Here is an 18594-nt window from a genome sequence, read left to right as displayed (position 1 = left end):
ACAGCATGGTGATTAATAATATTGCATATTTGAAAGTAGCTAGAGAGTAGATCTTGAAAGTTCTTATCACAAGAAAAAAATTCTGTAACTGGTGACAGATATTAACTGGACTTAACTGTAGTGATTATTTTGTAATTTGTGCAAGTATTGAATCATTACATTGTATACCCATAACTCATATAATGTTATGTTAGTTATACCTCAATAAAAAAATTAATTGCAAAAATAATTTTTAAAAAACATGCTTTCAAGCATAGTCAGAAGTTTATTCTGGGATAAAAGAGTCATTTGCCCCACCCATTGTAAAAATGTATTATAGCTACCATAATTATAACAGTTTAGAATTGGCACATAATTAGGCAGACATATTGGTAAAATAAAATAGAGAATCTGAAATAGACGCTCAGTACATAGGGGAATTTAATATATAATAAAAGTAGAATTTCAATTCAGTGGGAAAACAATGGATTGTTCAGTAATACAGTTTTGAGAACTGACGAGCCGTTTGGTAAACCATGAAACTAAATCTCTATTTTTGTACCATAACAAATGCCAGATGGATCATTGATATAAACAAAATAGGAATAAAATTATTATTTTTATATTCTAAGGTGGACAATTCAAAAACCCATAAACCGTGAAGAAAATGTTGGTAAATTTGACATTATAATAAAATTTCTGCCTGGGAGAAGAGACCTCCCTGTAGTCTGAGAAGATGGAAAACCTTAGGGGGGGTCACTAAAACTTCCTTGGTTCCTGGTAGCTTTTGAGCCCAGGACTATATACCCTTCGAGTGAGTAGTGGTTCTCAAACTTGAACTTGCATCAGAATCACCCAGAGGGCTTGTTCAAATACAGATTGCTGGGCCCTGTACAGAATTTCTGGTTTAGTAGATATAGGGTGGGTAAAGTTTAAGAATCTGCAATTTGAGCAAAATCCCAGGTAATGCTACTGCTACTGGTGTGGGACCATACTTTAAAAACCACTGTTTTACCATGTTCCCAAATCCCACCATTTTCCCCCTGAGACCACCCAGTATTGCTCTTTGTAATCAGAGAGTTCTAAATCAAACTAAAGTGTTGAGGATAACATGAAGTAAGCAGTTCACTTTTTCCCATGATATAGTTACAAGCATAAAGACCTATACGAGGATAATCTATGCAGTATCATACAGAATAACAATGGAAGGAATCTAAATGCCCCAAAATACAAGAATGGTTAAATCACTAGAATACTATGCAACCATAAAAAACAATAACGTATTTCTATAAATGCTGATTTGGAATGATCTCTACTTTACCTTATTTTATTTTGTTTTTTAAATATTTATTTGAGAGCGAGAGAGAGCGTGTGTGTGAGTGAATGGTGGGGAGGGGGAGAAGGAGAGGGAGAAAGAGTTTCAAGCAGACTCCGAGCAGAGCACGGAGCCCGGTTTGGGTCTCATCCTGTGAACCTGAGATCACGACCTTAGCCAAAACAAAGAGTCACACGCTTAACTCACTGGCCACCCAGGTGCCCCTGATCTCCATTTTAACAATCATATTGTTAAATTAAAAAATACATGATACAGTATTTTCCCATATATGTTTTTAAAAGGTGCATGCATGCACAAAAATGTCTCTATGTTAAAAAAGAGCATCAGCTACCCTTAGGAAGGTGGATTTGGAGGTGGAAGATCTGGGATGAGAAGGGAAATGTCTTCTCATTACATGTCCTGTTACAATTTAAAATTCTTTTTCACCATTTGAAAAAAAAAATTACTCTAAATTAACAGAACAATAGCTTTACATAGTATTCATTTAATTCATAAGAAATAAAAGGGAGTGAGAAAGATGGCAAGATAGGAGACCGTAGTGCGAAAACAAGGGTGCAGACTGAGATTGCAGATTTGTGGCTTCTCAGCACCAGCACTCAGCCGCAGTATCGGCTAGCTGATGTGGAAAGGAAATGAGTGTTGTTGACGGAAGTAAATTTAAAGTATTTTATGTGATGTTTTTGTGCTTCGTATTTGAGTTGGTTTACGAGCAGATTAATTTATGAACATATCGTATTCCATGATGCCCCCAGTAAGCTAGACTTCACTGAGTTTCTGTTCTCTCTGTTAGCCCGATATACAATTTTAGACCTCGTAAGTCTTTCTAAAATCAGCTGACCAAAAGTGGCAATTAATTTTTCTTTGTAAGTTCTTTGTTCTTTATAGTTTCCTTAATGAGTTTCCTTAGGAAGGAGCACTCTAAATCTTGTAGGGTACCGTAGCTGTAATCTCCACTGTATGGTAGCCGGGGTGCTCATGAACTAGCAGATCATGATTCATCAAAATAAGTCCTTCAGAAAGCCCCGTTTCTTCTACACCGAGAAACGCAGTTATCACACATTTGACAGCAACGGTAGATATTGTGCGTCTTAAGTCTTGAAACTTAGTCATTAATGTGGAGAGGTGATGTTTTCTATAAATCTGAATTAGATATCCTTTAGGAATGAAAGAGGAGAATTCAAGAGGAGCATAAACATGTAGGAGGAACACTGAGCTAGGCGTTAAGTTATCATCGTATAAAGCTACAGTCTGCTTTTGGTCGGGGTGTGCTCGGGCGCTGCCATGTGCCTCCATGGAGGCAGCTGCAACACGTAGGGGCCTGCCCTGCCTGTTTGGATCCATGATTAATGTACTGGGGTGAGCAGAGAAGTCACCTATCTCTGAAACATGCAGGAGTTTTCCCGTAAGTGCTTCTAATGAGTATATTCCACAGACCACTTGAAAGAAAACTGCTTTTACATGGTGAAGGCATATTTTTAGATCATATATTTGGTAGTACTTTTAGAAATCAAAGAAGTCATATAAATGCATGATATTTGCCATTATCATCAGAAATTGTGTGTGTTTATTTTAAAAACATTGAGTTGCAATCTTCTGTGAATAAGGAAACACATTTTCCTTGCTTAATGTATATTTGTCCTTCCTTTAAAAAAAATTTACACACATATAGTTGACTGTAAAGTTCTCTGGGCACTAAACTTCAGCTATTAGCTGGGGAGCCAGGGATAAAGTGAAGCAGCCAACCCCTCTTTCACCCTCTTTCGTTTCCCTTTTGCTTCTAATACTAGGGAAAGGTAACTTGTAACTGAGTTGGGCTTTTGAATTTCTCACCAAAACCACATATTCAAAGTAATGCCTGTGCTGCCACTGAGCATCCTTTGCCCTCACTGACTCCCTCAGGGTCTTCCTTCTCCCTTCCTATCTCACCCTGTTCCCTTGTAAGTCATCTGGGCCCCATGCAGATACATTCAGCTCTTCATCCATCTGCATTAATGCATAGGAATATGGCACTTAAAATCCTAAATGGTGGATAATACAAAAACAATTAATACTTGGCTTTGGAATGTTATCTAGTAATATTTTAAATTGTTTTACCTTACTAATCATACTTGGGTAATGTTGCCATTTGTTTGCATTCCCTGAACATACCCAGGTTGATTGGGGGACTTAGTGGGGAGGGGTCAGAGAAAAACGCAGACTGTGGGAACCCAGATTGATAGAACTTTTATTGAATCAGAATTTCACTTTGGATAATTTCCATGTTAATGATTGGAAGTTGTCAGCATGTCATCCAGTCTAGGGCCTAGCACAGTAACTGCCATATAGTTGTCATTCAAGAAAAATTTGTTAAACGACGATCTTTAATGTTTTTCATAGCAGTCTTACTATGGTCAGATCAGAGCTAGCATAAGTCAAAAGAAGAAGTCAGTGAAGGATGTGCATTTCCCTGGACCCATCCATCCCCTGCCAACTTCGTGAAGACGAGTATTGCCAGATCATGGCCATTTTCCCAATGTGGTGGTGGTTTATAGGCTGTTCGATCAGCCGAGCCATACAGATTAGCTACTCAGTAGCAGAGACTTAATCAGGGACCCCTCAAGAAGGAAGAGATGCCATTCTTGTGAAATGCAGGGAGGTACTTTGAAATAGGCACAAGGAGGCTGTGTATTCCTTTCAGTAGAATATAATTTCCCATGGCAGTACAAGCATCAAAAATAAAATGAACACTAATACAGAGCATGACTTACCAATTTAAGGTCCATGGTTCTGCCAAACTCCTGATATAATTTGCACGTGAGTAGGTGTGGTATGTGTGGGGTTGTGTATTTTTTTAGGGGAGAGGGTTCATAAATTTGATTAAATTCTTAAAGGGGTCCACAACTTCTATTATATAGAGAACTGAATTTAAGTTTCACTATTTTATACTTTTTGTAAACTTTTGCAAAGAGGGGACTACATACCCATTGCCACTGCCTCTCAAACTTGTCTCTATTTGAACTTAAGAGCTATCAGATAACTTAATTTTGTGAATTCCCATAACTGCAGCTAGTTCCAGACTGGGCACAGGCATAGGCTCAGAAGCCAAGAGTGTGTATTCAAAGACTGAATATGCTAATGGACAGTGGCCAGACAGTGTAGGACAGTAGAACTCTGACGCACATAAGCCCAGGAAGCCAAACCATAACCTCTGTGGCAAAATCAGACCAGAACAGTCAGAACTTGGTCAGTGACTGCCACCTTTCCTGTTTTTGTCTGTTTCCAACTCAGGACCAGCCAGAGAAAGCCAAATAAACATGTTCCCCGAATCAATCACATATGATGCTCCCTTTTTAGTTACCCTACAGCCATACTTCAAACCTTCAGTCAGGCATACCTGAAGCCTTTCCTGTTTTTCCCTACAAAGCTTTCTCACTCCCTGACTGCTTTTGATTCTTTGCCAAACACAAGTGATGGTAGCTGATTCCCTTGTTTTAACAAGCTTTGAATAAATAGCCTCTGCTTATTTTTATTTGGGTGGTTTTCCTTTATTTCAGCTGTGCATTGAGATGTGAAAGGTTCCACCTCCCTTATACTGAAAGAGCTCTTCCACCAGGATGTCATAGAGCTGGTGGTAATGCCTTTGGGTGAACATCTCTTAGAGTTTAGCTTTTTATTTTTCCAGAAATAATATTTTATTTATTTATTCATTCATTCATTCATTCATTCATTCATTTTTATTGAAGTATGCTTGCTATACAATGTTATATTAGTTTCATGTGTATAGCATATCAATTCCACAATTCTACACATTAACTCAGTGCTCCCCACGGTAAGGATAGTCACCCATCTGTCCCCACACAATGCTATTACAGTATTATTGACTGTATTCCCTATGCTGTACTCTTCATCTCCATGGTTTATTTTCTACCTGGAAGTTACCTCTTAAACCCCTTTATTTTGCCCATCCATCCACCAGCTTCCCCTTTTTCAACCACCAGTTCTCTGTATTTAAGATTCTGTTTTATTTTTTAAATTCCACATGTAAGTGAAATCATACAGTATTTGTCTTTTTCTGGGTGACTTCACTTAGCATAATATCCTCTGGGTCCATTCACGTTATTACAAATGGCAAGATCTCATTCTTTTAATGGCTGAGTAATATTACATTGTATATGTGTACCACATCTTCTTTATCCATTCATCTCTTGATGGGCATTTGGGTTGCTTCCATTTCTTGTCTGTTGTAAATAACTCTGCAGTAAACATAAGCGTGCATGTATCTTTTTGAATTGGTGTTTTCATTTTCCGTGGGTCAATACCCAGTAGTGTGATTACTAGATCATGTGGTATTTCTATTTTTAATTTTTTGAGACACCTCCCTACTATTTTCCACAATGAACACACCAGTTTACATTCCCACCAACAGTGCATGAGGGTTTCCTTCTTCCATGTCCTCACCAACACTTGTTATTTCTTATCTTTCTGATAGTAGCCATTCTGACAGGTGTGAGTTGATAATCTCTTTGTGGTTTTGATTTTCCTTTCTCTGATTAGTGATGTTAAGCATCTTTTCATGTGTCTGTTGGCCATCTGCATGTCTTCTTTGGAAAAAATGTCTATTCAGGTCCTCCACCCATTTTTAAATTGGATTATTTGGTTTTTTTAGTGTTGAGTTTTAGGAGTCTTTATGTATTTTGAATATTAAACCCTCATGGGATACATCATTTGCAAATATCTACTCCTGTTCAGTAGGTTGCTTTTTCATTTTGTTGATGATTTCCTTTTCGCTGTATAAACACTGTTTATTTTGATCTAGTCCCAATAGTTTGTTTTTGCTTTTGTTTCCTTTGCCTGAAGAGACATATCCATGGATATGTTGCTATGGCTGATGTCCAAAAGATAACTTCCAATGCTTTCTTTTAGGAGTTTTATGGTTTCAGGTCTCACATTTAGGTTTTTAATCTATTTTGAATTTATTTTTGTGTATGGTATAAGAAAGTGGTCTGTTTTCATTCTTTTGCATGTGGCTGTCCAGTTTTCCCAACACCATTTATTGAAAAGACTGTCTTCTCCCCATTGTAAATTCATTTAATCCTTCTTCTTGTTAATGTCACATATCACATTGATTGGTTTATGAATATTGAACCACCCTTGCATCCCTGGAATAAATCCCATTTGATTGTGGTAAATGATCCTTGTAATATATTGTTGAATTCATTTTGCTTATATTTTGTTGAGGATTTTTGTGTCCATGTTCATCAAATATTGGCTTATTGTTTTCTTTTTTTTTAATAATGCCTTTGCCTGGTTTTGATGTCAGGGTAATGCTTGCCTGGCTTAAAATGAACCTGGAAGCATTCCTTCCCCTTCAATTTTTGGGAATAGTTTAGGAAGAATAGGTATTAACTCGTCATCAAATATTTGGTATAATTTACCTGTGAAGCCATCTGGTCCTGGACTTCTGTTTGTTGGGAGTTTTGGAGTATCAGTTCAATTATACTACTAGTAATTAATCTGTTCAGTTTTTATAATTCTTCCTTATTCAGTTTTAGAAGATTGTATGTTTCTACGAATTTTGTCCATTTCTTCTAGGTTACCCAACTTGTTGGCATGTAATTTTTTATAATATTCTCTTACAATTCTTTATATTTTTGTAGTGTCAGTTAGTTTTCCTCTGTCATTTCTGATTTTTATTTATTTGAGTCCTCTTTTTTATTGATGAGTCTAGCTAAAGGTTTATCAACTTTATCTTTTCAAAGCACCAGCTCTTGGTTTCAATCTTTTCTATTTTTTTTTTTCTTAGCCTCTATTTCATTTATTTTCACTCTAATCTTTATTATTTCCTTCCTTCCACAAGCTTTGGTCTTTGTTTTGTTTTTGTTTGTGTTTGTTTGCTTTTTTCTAGTTCCTTTAGGTATAAGGTTAGGTTGTTCATTTGAGATTTTTTTCTTTGTTTCTTGAGGTAGTCCTGTATCACTATAAACTTCCCTCTTAGAACTGCTTTTGCTACATCCCAAAGATTTTAGACCATTGTGTATTCATTTTATTTTGTATGTTTTTAAGATTTTATTTATTTGAGAGAGAGAGCACAAATTGGGGTAGTGCAGAGGGGCAGAGTGAGAAGTAGACTCCCTGCTGAGCAGGGAGCCTGACACAAGGCTCCATCTCAGGACCCTGAGATCATGACCTGAGCTGAAGGCAGATGCTTAACCAACTGAGCCACCTAGGCACCTCTTTATTTTGTATTTTAAATATGTGTTTTATTCTAAAGACAGATCTGAGCAAGGTGATAGTGCAGAACGTTAGAGTGAGAACAGCTCACAGGTGAAGCAGACTAAACAAACACCAGAGAGATGACCATTCAGCCAGGCTCCCCATATTGTACAGCTTCTGCTTGGGAAATGCGAGAATACCCTTTTGGGTACTGGTATGATTGGGATTCTGATTTGAAGACCCACACCCAGGACTGAGCCACTTCCTTCTTGGGCTCTATCTCTTTGCACAAAGCTCATCAGCGATGTCCTTTCATGTCCCAACTCTCTTACCTCTTTGAAGCCAATCACTAGAGGCCCAGGAAAGCCATTAGCTCAGGACTAAACACAAGGGCCTCGAAATTTGATTTGAGTGTTCACTTTGCCTTCAAATGAGATTATTTCTATCCATCATAGTAAATTTATGTTTAAAAAACATTGACTTGTAAATGTTAACATTTAAAATGTCGCAGTTTTTATAGCCTTGTCTTGGCATTTCTTCATCTTATAATACACTGGGAGTTAAAAAAAAAAAATCACAGTGGCCTAGGTTCTTCCAAACTTTGGGAGACCTCCCTCTTTCCCACATCCATGTCTCTCCTTTTTATTGGATAATGTTTTTATAGTGTTTGTGGATGTTTTTTTAAATAAAAGTTTAGAAGTTAATGGAGATAGGATGTGAAGAGGTCTTTGGCTCTGTGCGCTTTCTCTCCTAGCCAATAGATGTTTAGTGGTCGTCAGTCCAGTGACTAGACATGTTGAGTAAGCTGATTTGAAGACCCATACCCAGGACTGAGCTGTGGAGATGTGGAGAGAAACCAGAATTACCAGAATGTGGTGATTCTCTCGTTATGGCCCCCAGGTCAGCAGCGTTAGCAACTCCAGAAACTAGTTCAAAATGCAAATTATCAGGCCCCACCTGAATCTCAAAATCAGAATCCCCAAACTTTGAGTATGGGTTTTAGCAATGGTGTTTTAATAAGCCCTCCAGGCTAGTCTGATAAATGCTAAAGTTTGAGACCACTACTCTAATTGGAAGAGTCATTCAGTAGTTTAAGCCTTTTCTTCCCCTGGAGTAAGTTTACATGAATGCATGGTGGATTTGAGGAGCCCTGACAGCTGGGACCTTAAAATGGACAGGAAACAGGAATCTGTCAACCTGGGCCAGTGCTTCTCAAACTTTACATGCACACAGACCCCCCCCGGAGGTCTTATTACAATGAAGATTATCATTTCAGTAAGATTATATTAGGGGCCTAGGAGTCTGCACTTCTAACAAGCTCCCAGAAGATGATGCTGGTCTTAGGATCATACTTTGAGTAGCGTGGTCTTAGCAGAAATAGGGGCCAGCTGAGGAGCATCTGAGGATGAGCAAGCACGGAGCCAGTGTTCAGGAAATGCAGAGGGAGGTCCAAGAAGCCTTAGGAGGCCTCCATCAATTCTTACATGGGTGTGATCACTTCCTATTTAATGTTTGTTTCCAGGGATCTTTACAGAGATGAGAAACTTACGGAAACATCTGCATAGCGGCTAGGAAACCTGCGAGAAATGAAGAATGTAGGGTCAAGATCAAGAAGAGCTGACAGGAGAGGAGGATTCATACTAATTTAATAAACATTTGTCAATCCCTTACTTTATGTCTAATACCAAATAGCTCCAAGGAGCTTGTGATCTGCTAGAGAAGGGAGAGAAGCCAAACCAAACTATCAGTAACTAACCCTTAAGCTAGCATTTGCTTATCAGCGCCTTTATCTCTGGAAAATGTAATTAGGAAGCAGTGACACCAATAGATAATGGAACCTCCAAACATCAGCCTTAAGTGAAGTACCTGTCCTGACCTCTGAGAAGCCAGGCAGGGTCAGGGTGACTTATGGGATCGAGAAGAAAAGAAGGAAGACAGAGCCAGTAAAATGAATCCCGGAGACTGTTTACAGCTGTAGGTAGGTGGTAATAGGTCGAAAGGAAACAAACACCACTGCTGCCTTTTAGGAATGGGGTCAGTCTGACTTTCTTGATGACATTACCAGCCTACAGATTCATGGTCTTCCCTCTATCCTGAATCCCATGGATCCTGATACTTTTGAGCTTAGTGTTACGCCTCATGTCACTTCTTCCAACAATGGGTGTAAATGCATTAGGAGATTTATGCAGGGGAATTTGAAAAGTATTACTCAGGTTAAGATCCCATTGGTATTTGAAATGATCTATGACAATTTCAAAGAAAAAAGTCACAAAATTTTGTTTTTTAATGAGTTTCAGATTAGGGAGGATAGGAGCAATTATTTTTAGCAATTCTTTGTATGCTCTTATAGAAGACTGATTTGATCATAATTCCCTTTCCTAAGGTAAAATGACAGAACAAATCCTATTTACAGACTTTCTAGAAGTAAAAATTATCTGTAGTATGAATAAAGACTGGTATTCATGGAGCCTAAAAGTTTTCCCAACATAACCACCAATTGTCCATTAATTCTTCATGTTGTTATTTATAGGCAGTAGTGGCTTCCAAGTAATTTTCTCAAGGAGATGTCCAGTAGCAGCTCACTGCTAGTGGAGCCCAAGTAAGTGATAGGATAGAAAAATCAGTTCTCAGCAACTTTTATTCCCATAGTTCTCTCAAGGCAGGACTAAGATTCTAACTGCATACTGGTTGGAATATACAATAGGATTCTCAGAGCACATCCTATTCATACAACTAAATCTATATTGAAGGAATACCATCTTTTACTAGCTTTATTTGAATTTGCTGGTAAATGACACATCTTAAAATTACTAGTCCTTGAAATACCATATTTGTAAACCATATAGCAGGTATACGTTTAAAAGAGGGGTGTGTGAGTGTGTGTGTGTGTGTGTGTGTGTGTGTGTGTGTGAGAGAGAGAGAGAGAGAAAGAGAAAATATTCAAAGATTATACAGTTTCTAAAGATATGATGGTCAGCTTCTATGCTCAGCATTCTCATGAAAACCATAGATGCACAAGCTCTGTTTTCCGTTCAAACTATTTTTGCAAAGGGTGTATTACAGTTGTTCTGACAAAACGGCTTCATACATTTGCCAAAGAGAATAAATTACAGTAGGAATGGGTGGTAATTATTAGGAACTTATTTTTGGAATAAGAAACCTTCCTTAATAAAGGGCTATGTACTGCCCTCTGAGAGGAATGGAGAATTTTCCCCAAAGTCAAACACATATTTTTAACAGTCCGTGTACATATCCTGTGGGGGTTAGATTAAGTTTAACATGTGTTCCCAGAAAGCTAAATTCAAGCTGAGTTCAACCCATGGATTACAAGGAGCACATAGAAAGCAAATCTGAGTACTGTAAAGATAATAACTAATTCAAAGTTTCAGTTCCTTCTATTTTTGAAGCAGAGTTTAATGGGCTTGAAGTATTCAAATCTTTCTGTAACACATGCAGATCCCAAACATTTTTTAAGAGGACTGAATCGAAATAGTACTAGATAAAGAAAAAAATCATAAATAGGCTAAGCATCTTCCAATAATATATTCTGCAGCACTGTTAGAAGAAAATGTGAAATTGGAAAAAATGCTTTATTTTGGCTTCCATATTTTGTGTCTCTGTTCTGCAAAGGAGTAAGAATTAAAGATGAGAATGCCTTGTGACTGTAATTATAATAACTGCAATATTTGGTTTTAATTTTAAGACTATTTTCACAGAGTTGGTATAAAGGAAAACTCAGGGTAGATTAATTTTAAAAGAACTGAGTACAAAGGAGCACAACATAAGAAAAGCCTCAACTTTGTCAAGGAGCTACCAGCCACAGAGATGAACACTTTGGTTTGCTATTGCTTTCCTCTGATACTAATACAGAATTTGGATTCTGTGTTTATTCTCTACCCTACATGGGTTATTTAAAAATTAATTGTTAGCTTTGAAAAGTACAAGTGAACAGAAGGCAAAAAAGCAAAATTAATATCATTAAACAAAAATCTAACATTGCTGTCTTGTGTTCCAGTATGCTTACCCAGTGCTATCATTTTGTGATCACATGTTGCTTAAGATGCCCTTACAATGTTTGTTAAATTGAATATAGGTTTTTTATTTTACTTGTTCTTCTAAGCTGGCTATGCCTGTATCTTACTAAAGGGTCATTAAAGGAATAGGAAATGAAGATACAGTATATGTTTCTTTATGCATGTATAACCTACTACAGCCATGTTGGATGAAGGCTCTGTTTAGTTGAACCTCAAATTGGTCATTTTCATAAACTGCTAAAAAAATGGATTTCTCTTAGTGTTTCCATGGGTCATTCACCAAACAATAATACCATCGGGAGTTCCTTCCCCTGGGGATAGCAGCTTAATTACACAGAAATTTTAAATTGAGAATAGTGGTATAAGTGCAGACATAGAAACAGTCCTGTTTTTCGGTGGTTTATTATTAAATTTAATACCTCAGATGGTCTTTTTTGTTTGTAGATTTTAATTACTAAGTAGGTCTGGTAAAATATGAATTATTGTATTATCACAAGTGATAAAATGTGTACAGTTATGAGTATTGCAATCTGCAGGTGTAACATGCATAAAGCAAGATTAATAGTATCAAGCAATTAAACTGAAGCTATCTTTAAGGGGAAAAGAAAGCCTTAAGTGTAAGTTAAACTCACTCTAAATATTTTTAACTGCAATAAAAGCGTGTTAATTTTAGGAGTGACTTCTTTATAAGACCTCATTTCTTCGAGTAAGTTTTCCTTTCTAAGAATACAAAAGCTTACTGAAATAATTTCTGTTGGTAACTCATTCCATAAAGAACGGAATTTTTCCTTGGCTTTTAAGCTCAATGAAGAAAGCCCAAAATAGCACAGGAAATTTTGTGTGTGGTGAATATATGTATGAACTAAATGCAGTAGGGATTAAAATGATTAAATTATTGATAAGGTCATCGTTGGTCCCAAAGCTTTCCATTAGTCATACAGTACTACTTAAATATTTTGAGAATTTGGCTTTAATTTTCCTATAATCGCATATAAAATACAGGAAACTGTGTTTTGCTTTAATTTTATATCCTTGCATGTATAACAGTCTTATATAAAAGGAACATGCCAAGCATCTAATAATAAATTTTTTTCCTTATGTGTTTTTGGGTTTTTTTTTTCCACTTCCTGAATTATTTTTATGTTGCCACTAACAAGATCACTGCCTGTACTTTCAATTTAGCTACACCTTTCCCTCTTGGTAGCATGACAGGTGGCTTTACAGTGAGTTTATCAAGACCTTGGTAAACACAGAGCACTTAGCAAAGTGTACAGAGCTCTTCTCAAAGAACTTTCTGGATCTTTCTCTTTCTCTGTCTCTTTTCATCTCTCTCTCTCTCCCTCTCTCTCTCTCTCTCTCTCACACACACACACACACACACACACACACACACACACAGAATTTGGTCCGTGCCCTGGAATTATTTAGCAGTGTACTTGGCAAGGTGAAACTTCAAAAATAAAGCAATGTGAAACATTTATAAAGCAGCACATCATAGATTACACATTAAATATAAAAGTACTGAAGACTTACATTGTGTGTAGTTTTGATCATATGTTTTATTCAATGTAGATGACTAGATATTTGCAGTTCTCCCTCCTGACAGTGCTGCAGTGGAGATCGCTGCACGTTTCTGTCTGTGGGGTCATTTTTGAAGCTAAGCCAACAAAACCCCAAGCAGCAGGGAAGTTGCATGAGTTTGAGCAGTAACTGGGCATTTTGTTATAGAATTAATAGGATATATATAATTTCTTTAAGAGGAGGGAGCTTTCTTGCTTCTTTTTTCTCTTTCTCTCCCTTCCTCCTTGCTTTCTTTCCCTTTCTTTCCTTTTCTTTTCTTTCCCTTTCTTTCCTTTCCTTTCCTTTTCCTTTTTTCTTTCTTCCTCCCTCCCTCCCTTTCTTTCTGCCCCTTCCTTCCTTCCTTCCTTCCTTCCTTCCTTCCTTCCTTCCTTCCTCCTTCTTTCTCTCTCTGTCTCTTTCTTTTCTCTTGAAACACCACCTGTAATGAAACCAAAGCTGTGATTGTCCATAAGAAAATAAGAGAACTTGGGGTGCCTGGGTGGCTCAGCCATTAAGCGTCTGTCTTTGGCTCAGGTCATGATCCCAGGGTCCTGGGATTGAGCCCTGCATCAGGCTCCCTGCTCAGCGGGAAGCCTGCTTCTCCCTCTCACACTCCCCTTGCTTGTGTTCCCTCTCTCTCTGTCTCTCTCTGTCAAATAAATAAAATCTTTAAAAAAAAAGAAAAAGAAAAAATCTTTGGGCTTTCAGCAAGGGGCCAAAAGATGGTATTATATTCTCTGTGGTGAGTATTAACCATCAGTTTTTTTTTCTTTTTTTTGTGAAATGATGTCTGTTTTAGCATGAGAGATGTCAACTTTTTTCAAAAGTCATTTTGCTTTTAATGGGAGGTAGCAGGAAGAACACACAGAAGATTTTCCCCCTACACATAAGAAGGCTAAGCAAAAGTAATGTCTTTCAGGAAACACCAGCCTTGGTTACATAAATGGGCTTATTCAAATAAGGAAAGTATTAAAAAAAAAAAAAAAAAACACCTCTGTTAATGAAAGGAGTAAGTTCAAGGTACAGTACAATTTTATAGGTGTGATTCTTTTTCTTTTTTAATTCTTGGATTTGAGTATAGTCGACACACAATGCTACATTAGTTTCAGGTGTACAACATAGTGATTCGACAAGTTTACGCATTATGCTATGCTCACCTCAACTATGTAGCTACCGTTATGTAGGTGGAATTCTTGAATTTTGTACTGACATCCAGATTTGAACCAGGGAGGATCGGTTAAATGTCAGAATTTTCTATTTTGAAACTGCCAAAATTTGCCTATCTATTAAACCAAGATAATTCTTCTTTTAAAAATATTTTACTTATTTATTTGAGGGAGAGAGAAGGAGGGGGAGAGAGAGAGAGAGAGAGAGAACAAGCTGGAGGGAGGGGCAGAGGGAGAAGCACACTCCCCACTAAGCAGGGTGCCTGGCATGGGGTTCAATCGATCCCAAGACCCTGGGATCATGACCTGAGCCGAAGGCAGACACTTAACTCAGCCACCCAGGAGTCCCAGCCAAGGTAATTCTTAATTATTTTATTTTTCAGCTTTATTGAAGTATAATTGACACATAAAATTGTAAGATATTTAAAGTGTACATTGTAATGATTTGATATACGTGTACATTGTGAAAGGATTCCTCCCATCTTGTTAATTAGCACATCCATCACCTCACACATTTCATTCATTCATTCATTCATTCACTGATTCATTTTATGGTGAGAATATTTTAGTTCTCTTGGCAAATTTCAGTTATACAATACAGTGTTACCAACGAGAGTAAGCATGTTAGACTTTAGATTTTCATCATTTTTCTCCCAGTTGTATCAGCTGAATAACTGTAAATGACCACATTCTAACTGTTTTAGCCATTTAATAATGCAGATGTAATTATAAGTTTAAAGATCCTTTAAGCAGATGCCTAAAATGGTTTAATCCAGGTACTTTTTTTGATTTGCCCGTTCTCTGGTTCCCCTGACACTCCTTGCTAGACCAGTTAATTCTTTGTCATTAAGAAGAACATTCTATGTGATTTAGAGATATTTTTGTACTTCTTGAAATAGTAAATATTGGCATGTATAATTTGAAAGAATTATGGTGTGTAGAGAAAGAATGTTTTTCCCTAAGCCACACAACTGCAGGCAATATTAGACCAAAAAAATACTTTGTTTTAGTCACCTCTCATGTTAGCAGTAGAGTAAGAACTGAAAGATAAATAAAACTAGTAACTTTGATACATTTGTGTGATTCTACACTATATTGTCACAGCTTTGATTTCTCCTTAAATATGACACTCCCTGAAGAATATTTGAATTCTGGGTGGGAGAGGGGGGTTGGTACTCACTTTAACCCCACGGATGGTTATATTTGGTTTCTAATTTTGCAAAAAGGTCATCTCTTTTAACTAATTTTTAGAGAATTCCCTCTCTTCTGTACTATTTGGTATACTAGAAATTTGGAATTTTTGATTCTTTGTTATGTGCCAGAACGACGTAGAATTCTAGCTGAAATTCCTGGAGAAAAAAGGTTTAGTGTAAGGAAATTGTAGCCGTGCTGTTATAGAATTAGAAGTAAATGGATAAAAAATGGATCTCAAAGTGAATTATTTTAATTTTCTTGTAAGAATTTTTTTTTTTTTTAAGATTTTATTTATTTGACCAGAGAGGGAGAATGAGCACAAGCAGGGGGAGCAGGAGAGGGAGAAGCAGGCTCCCTGCTGAGTAGAGAGCTTGATGTGGGGCTCTATCCCAGGACCCCGGGATCCTAACCTAAGCCTAAGGCAGCCGCTTAACTGACTGAGCCACCCAGGCACCTCAATTTTCTTGTAAGAATTATTTATGAGTAGCTTAACGTTTGTTGAAAGTTTGAGGTATAGCTGTTTATGGCATATAATTATATACAGACCTTGTTTAGTGTTCTTATAAGCTGCCTGGATGTGCTCATAGCATAGATACCCATTTTCCTGGCCATGGAAGTGACTCGGTTTTTAAAAATGGCGCTCAAAAGACAACCTCACTAATAAAGTATATCTGTTCTAAAGTTAAAAATACAGTGTCACTATTTATTTCACTTAAAATAACTGTCTTTGTTGACAAAAATATATATATATATCTACTGTTTTTTCCCCACATTTAATTTTAAAATGAATATTTTAAAGTAAGAGTGAAATGTGAGCATGCAGTTTCTGTTTGGTTGTAGTTAATTTGTTGTACAATTATTTGCAAAAGTCCAGTTAACAATAGCAACAACAAAATCAGTAGTGATCATAAAATTTGGGGAAAATTCTATTTTTTAATTCCTACCTTTACCTGTGAGGCAACTATCAGACCACTGTGCATTCATTTTCCTCTTTGCCTTTTGAGATTTGGGATTTGTGTTAAATATGAAAGATATCTACCCTTTTCAAATATTACGCTAGTGTTTTATACATACAGGAATAAACTTTAATGATTGTGGCCCAGTTATAAAATTACAAAATTCATTTGAAAGCTTAAAACTTGGATTTTACTGTATTACGTGTTTGATATATAATATTTGCTCAGTGTGATCAGTTAAAAAAATTTTTTTTCACAAGTGTAGGAGAAAATGATTCCTCTTTATATTACTCTCAGAAGTACTCATTTCCGAATTTTGGTTTTGTTTCCAGACGGTGGGTCCGACTACTGTTTGGACGAGAGTTCCCCCTGCAGGATCTTCTGGTCGTTTGGGATGCCTTGTTTGCAGATGGCCTCAGCCTGAGTTTAGTTGATTATATCTTCATAGCCATGTTACTCTACATCCGAGATGCTTGTAAGTGTTAATGACCTTGCCTACATCCAAGTAGGTGGTCCTGATTTTTGAATGCGTTTGTCTTTTAAATATACTTATTCTTTTACTCTGAATTACTGTGCCTCCATTTTTATAGTAGGTAATATATTGAAGTTTCAAAGGAACATACTAAATATCTTTTTTGTTAGTTAACTATGTACATATTGGGAGATGTGGGTGATTTTATCCTGAGAGAATTGAAATATTCCTCAGAGCCATTTTTCTAAAGACTTTACTCCCTCTTTAATCTCCTCATTACACACATTTGTGAAATGCACAAATAAAAAGCTGGTATTTCAGATATGTTTAGAGCTCCACCTTCTGACAGGTAGGAAGTATTCAAAGATATTTATCAGGAGATTGGAGCTATTTTTATAGTATCAACAACTTGCCAATAAAAAATAAATATTACATTTAAAGATATTTTAACTTCTTCTCAGTTATATTTTGGCCAAATGTATTTCTCAGTAGATTGCCAAATGGTAGACGTATTCCTGTCTCATGAGATCTACCTTAGGATGCTTGCCATAGCTGGAAAGCCGGTGCCTATCTGTTTGGAGTAGTCTGATAATCTTCAGCTTGAAGAAAATATCAGAGCATGTTTTAAATTTCGAAATACCTCAAATTGTTTTCCTTCTCAGAAAAATAATCACTGCTCACAAAACAAGATTTGTAAGCCAAAATATAATTAGGAAGATTGCACAAAGTGATGATTAAATAGGAAATTTAAAAAAAAAACCTCTTAGGAGTAGGACTTTGTCAGAACATAAACTGTCGGGAGTCATTCATAATCTTGACTGTTTCACTGCTGTGTGGTTCTCTCTATTTGTTCACTGAATACCAGTGGTGCCAGATGCTCTTGTTGTGCCTCTGGTGACACTAATAATATTCTTTAAAATTTTAGATTATACTTTTTTAATTCCCCCAAAATTACTTGAATGAATAAGTGACAGGAGCACCACATTTTATCCAAAAATTGTGGGTTTTTTCTGTGCCTCGAAGGTCAAATAGTTTGGGTTTTGACAGACTAAGTGAAAAGTTCCTTCTTTCTAAGTCAGAGCTAATCATATAAGAACATGGAAATCATGAGAGCTAACATCTGGAAGGTAGAGAAGGATGTTTGGGTAGATTTGATGGAGACTAGATTTTAGAATATTCGATACTAATCTCTCATTTTAAAGTAGTATAAATTTTTTAATGTAAATAATAAAAAAAACAAAAGGAACGAATAGCCTCTTTTTTTTAAAAAAATCGTTTAGGATAATCTTTTCACAAAATTTTCCAATTCAAACAACTGTTGAAATGTATTCTGATTTTCTGTAGTCTTAAACAATTAAGTATTTGCTCTTTTAACTTTGGTGTATCACAACTATATATTTTTTAAAAATTTAATCCTGTCTCCTATGCTAAGATCCACTTTTTAAAATTAATTTCATAAAACAAGCAAATCTTTGGCAGCTGAAGCCCTTACACATTTTCAGTCCGTCTATTGATGTTTTAAAACATATGAGCACATGTGGAAAAATACAAGGATAATGAAATTGTGTATTCATTTCAGTATTTAGACCAGTTTATTTTAATTTGCTTGGTTGAATCCAGAACAGTGGATGAGATCTCCTAAAAATAGGATGACTATTTAATATTTAAGAGCCATTGCCCCTATGCTCAAGAAGTTTTTCAGCTA

At 36.5% G+C, this 18594-nt stretch overlaps 1 protein-coding gene across 4 annotated transcripts in view; it reads left to right on the top strand.

The window, feature by feature from the left end:
* TBC1D5 (TBC1 domain family member 5) overlaps positions 1 to 18594 on the top strand; it is a 571386-nt gene that overhangs the window by 412185 nt on the left and 140607 nt on the right. For all 4 annotated transcript variants that reach the window (XM_040636853.1, XM_040636851.1, XM_040636852.1 and 1 more), the window contains one exon: positions 16750 to 16892. In XM_040636853.1, the coding sequence (XP_040492787.1) occupies positions 16750 to 16892 (143 nt within the window). The remainder of the gene's footprint in view (positions 1 to 16749; positions 16893 to 18594) is intronic.

This window comes from Ursus maritimus, unplaced genomic scaffold, assembly GCF_017311325.1.
Source record: "Ursus maritimus isolate PB19 unplaced genomic scaffold, ASM1731132v1 scaffold_20, whole genome shotgun sequence".
NCBI classification, from domain to species: domain Eukaryota; kingdom Metazoa; phylum Chordata; class Mammalia; order Carnivora; family Ursidae; genus Ursus; species Ursus maritimus.
This window is presented reverse-complemented; position numbering and strand designations above follow the sequence as displayed.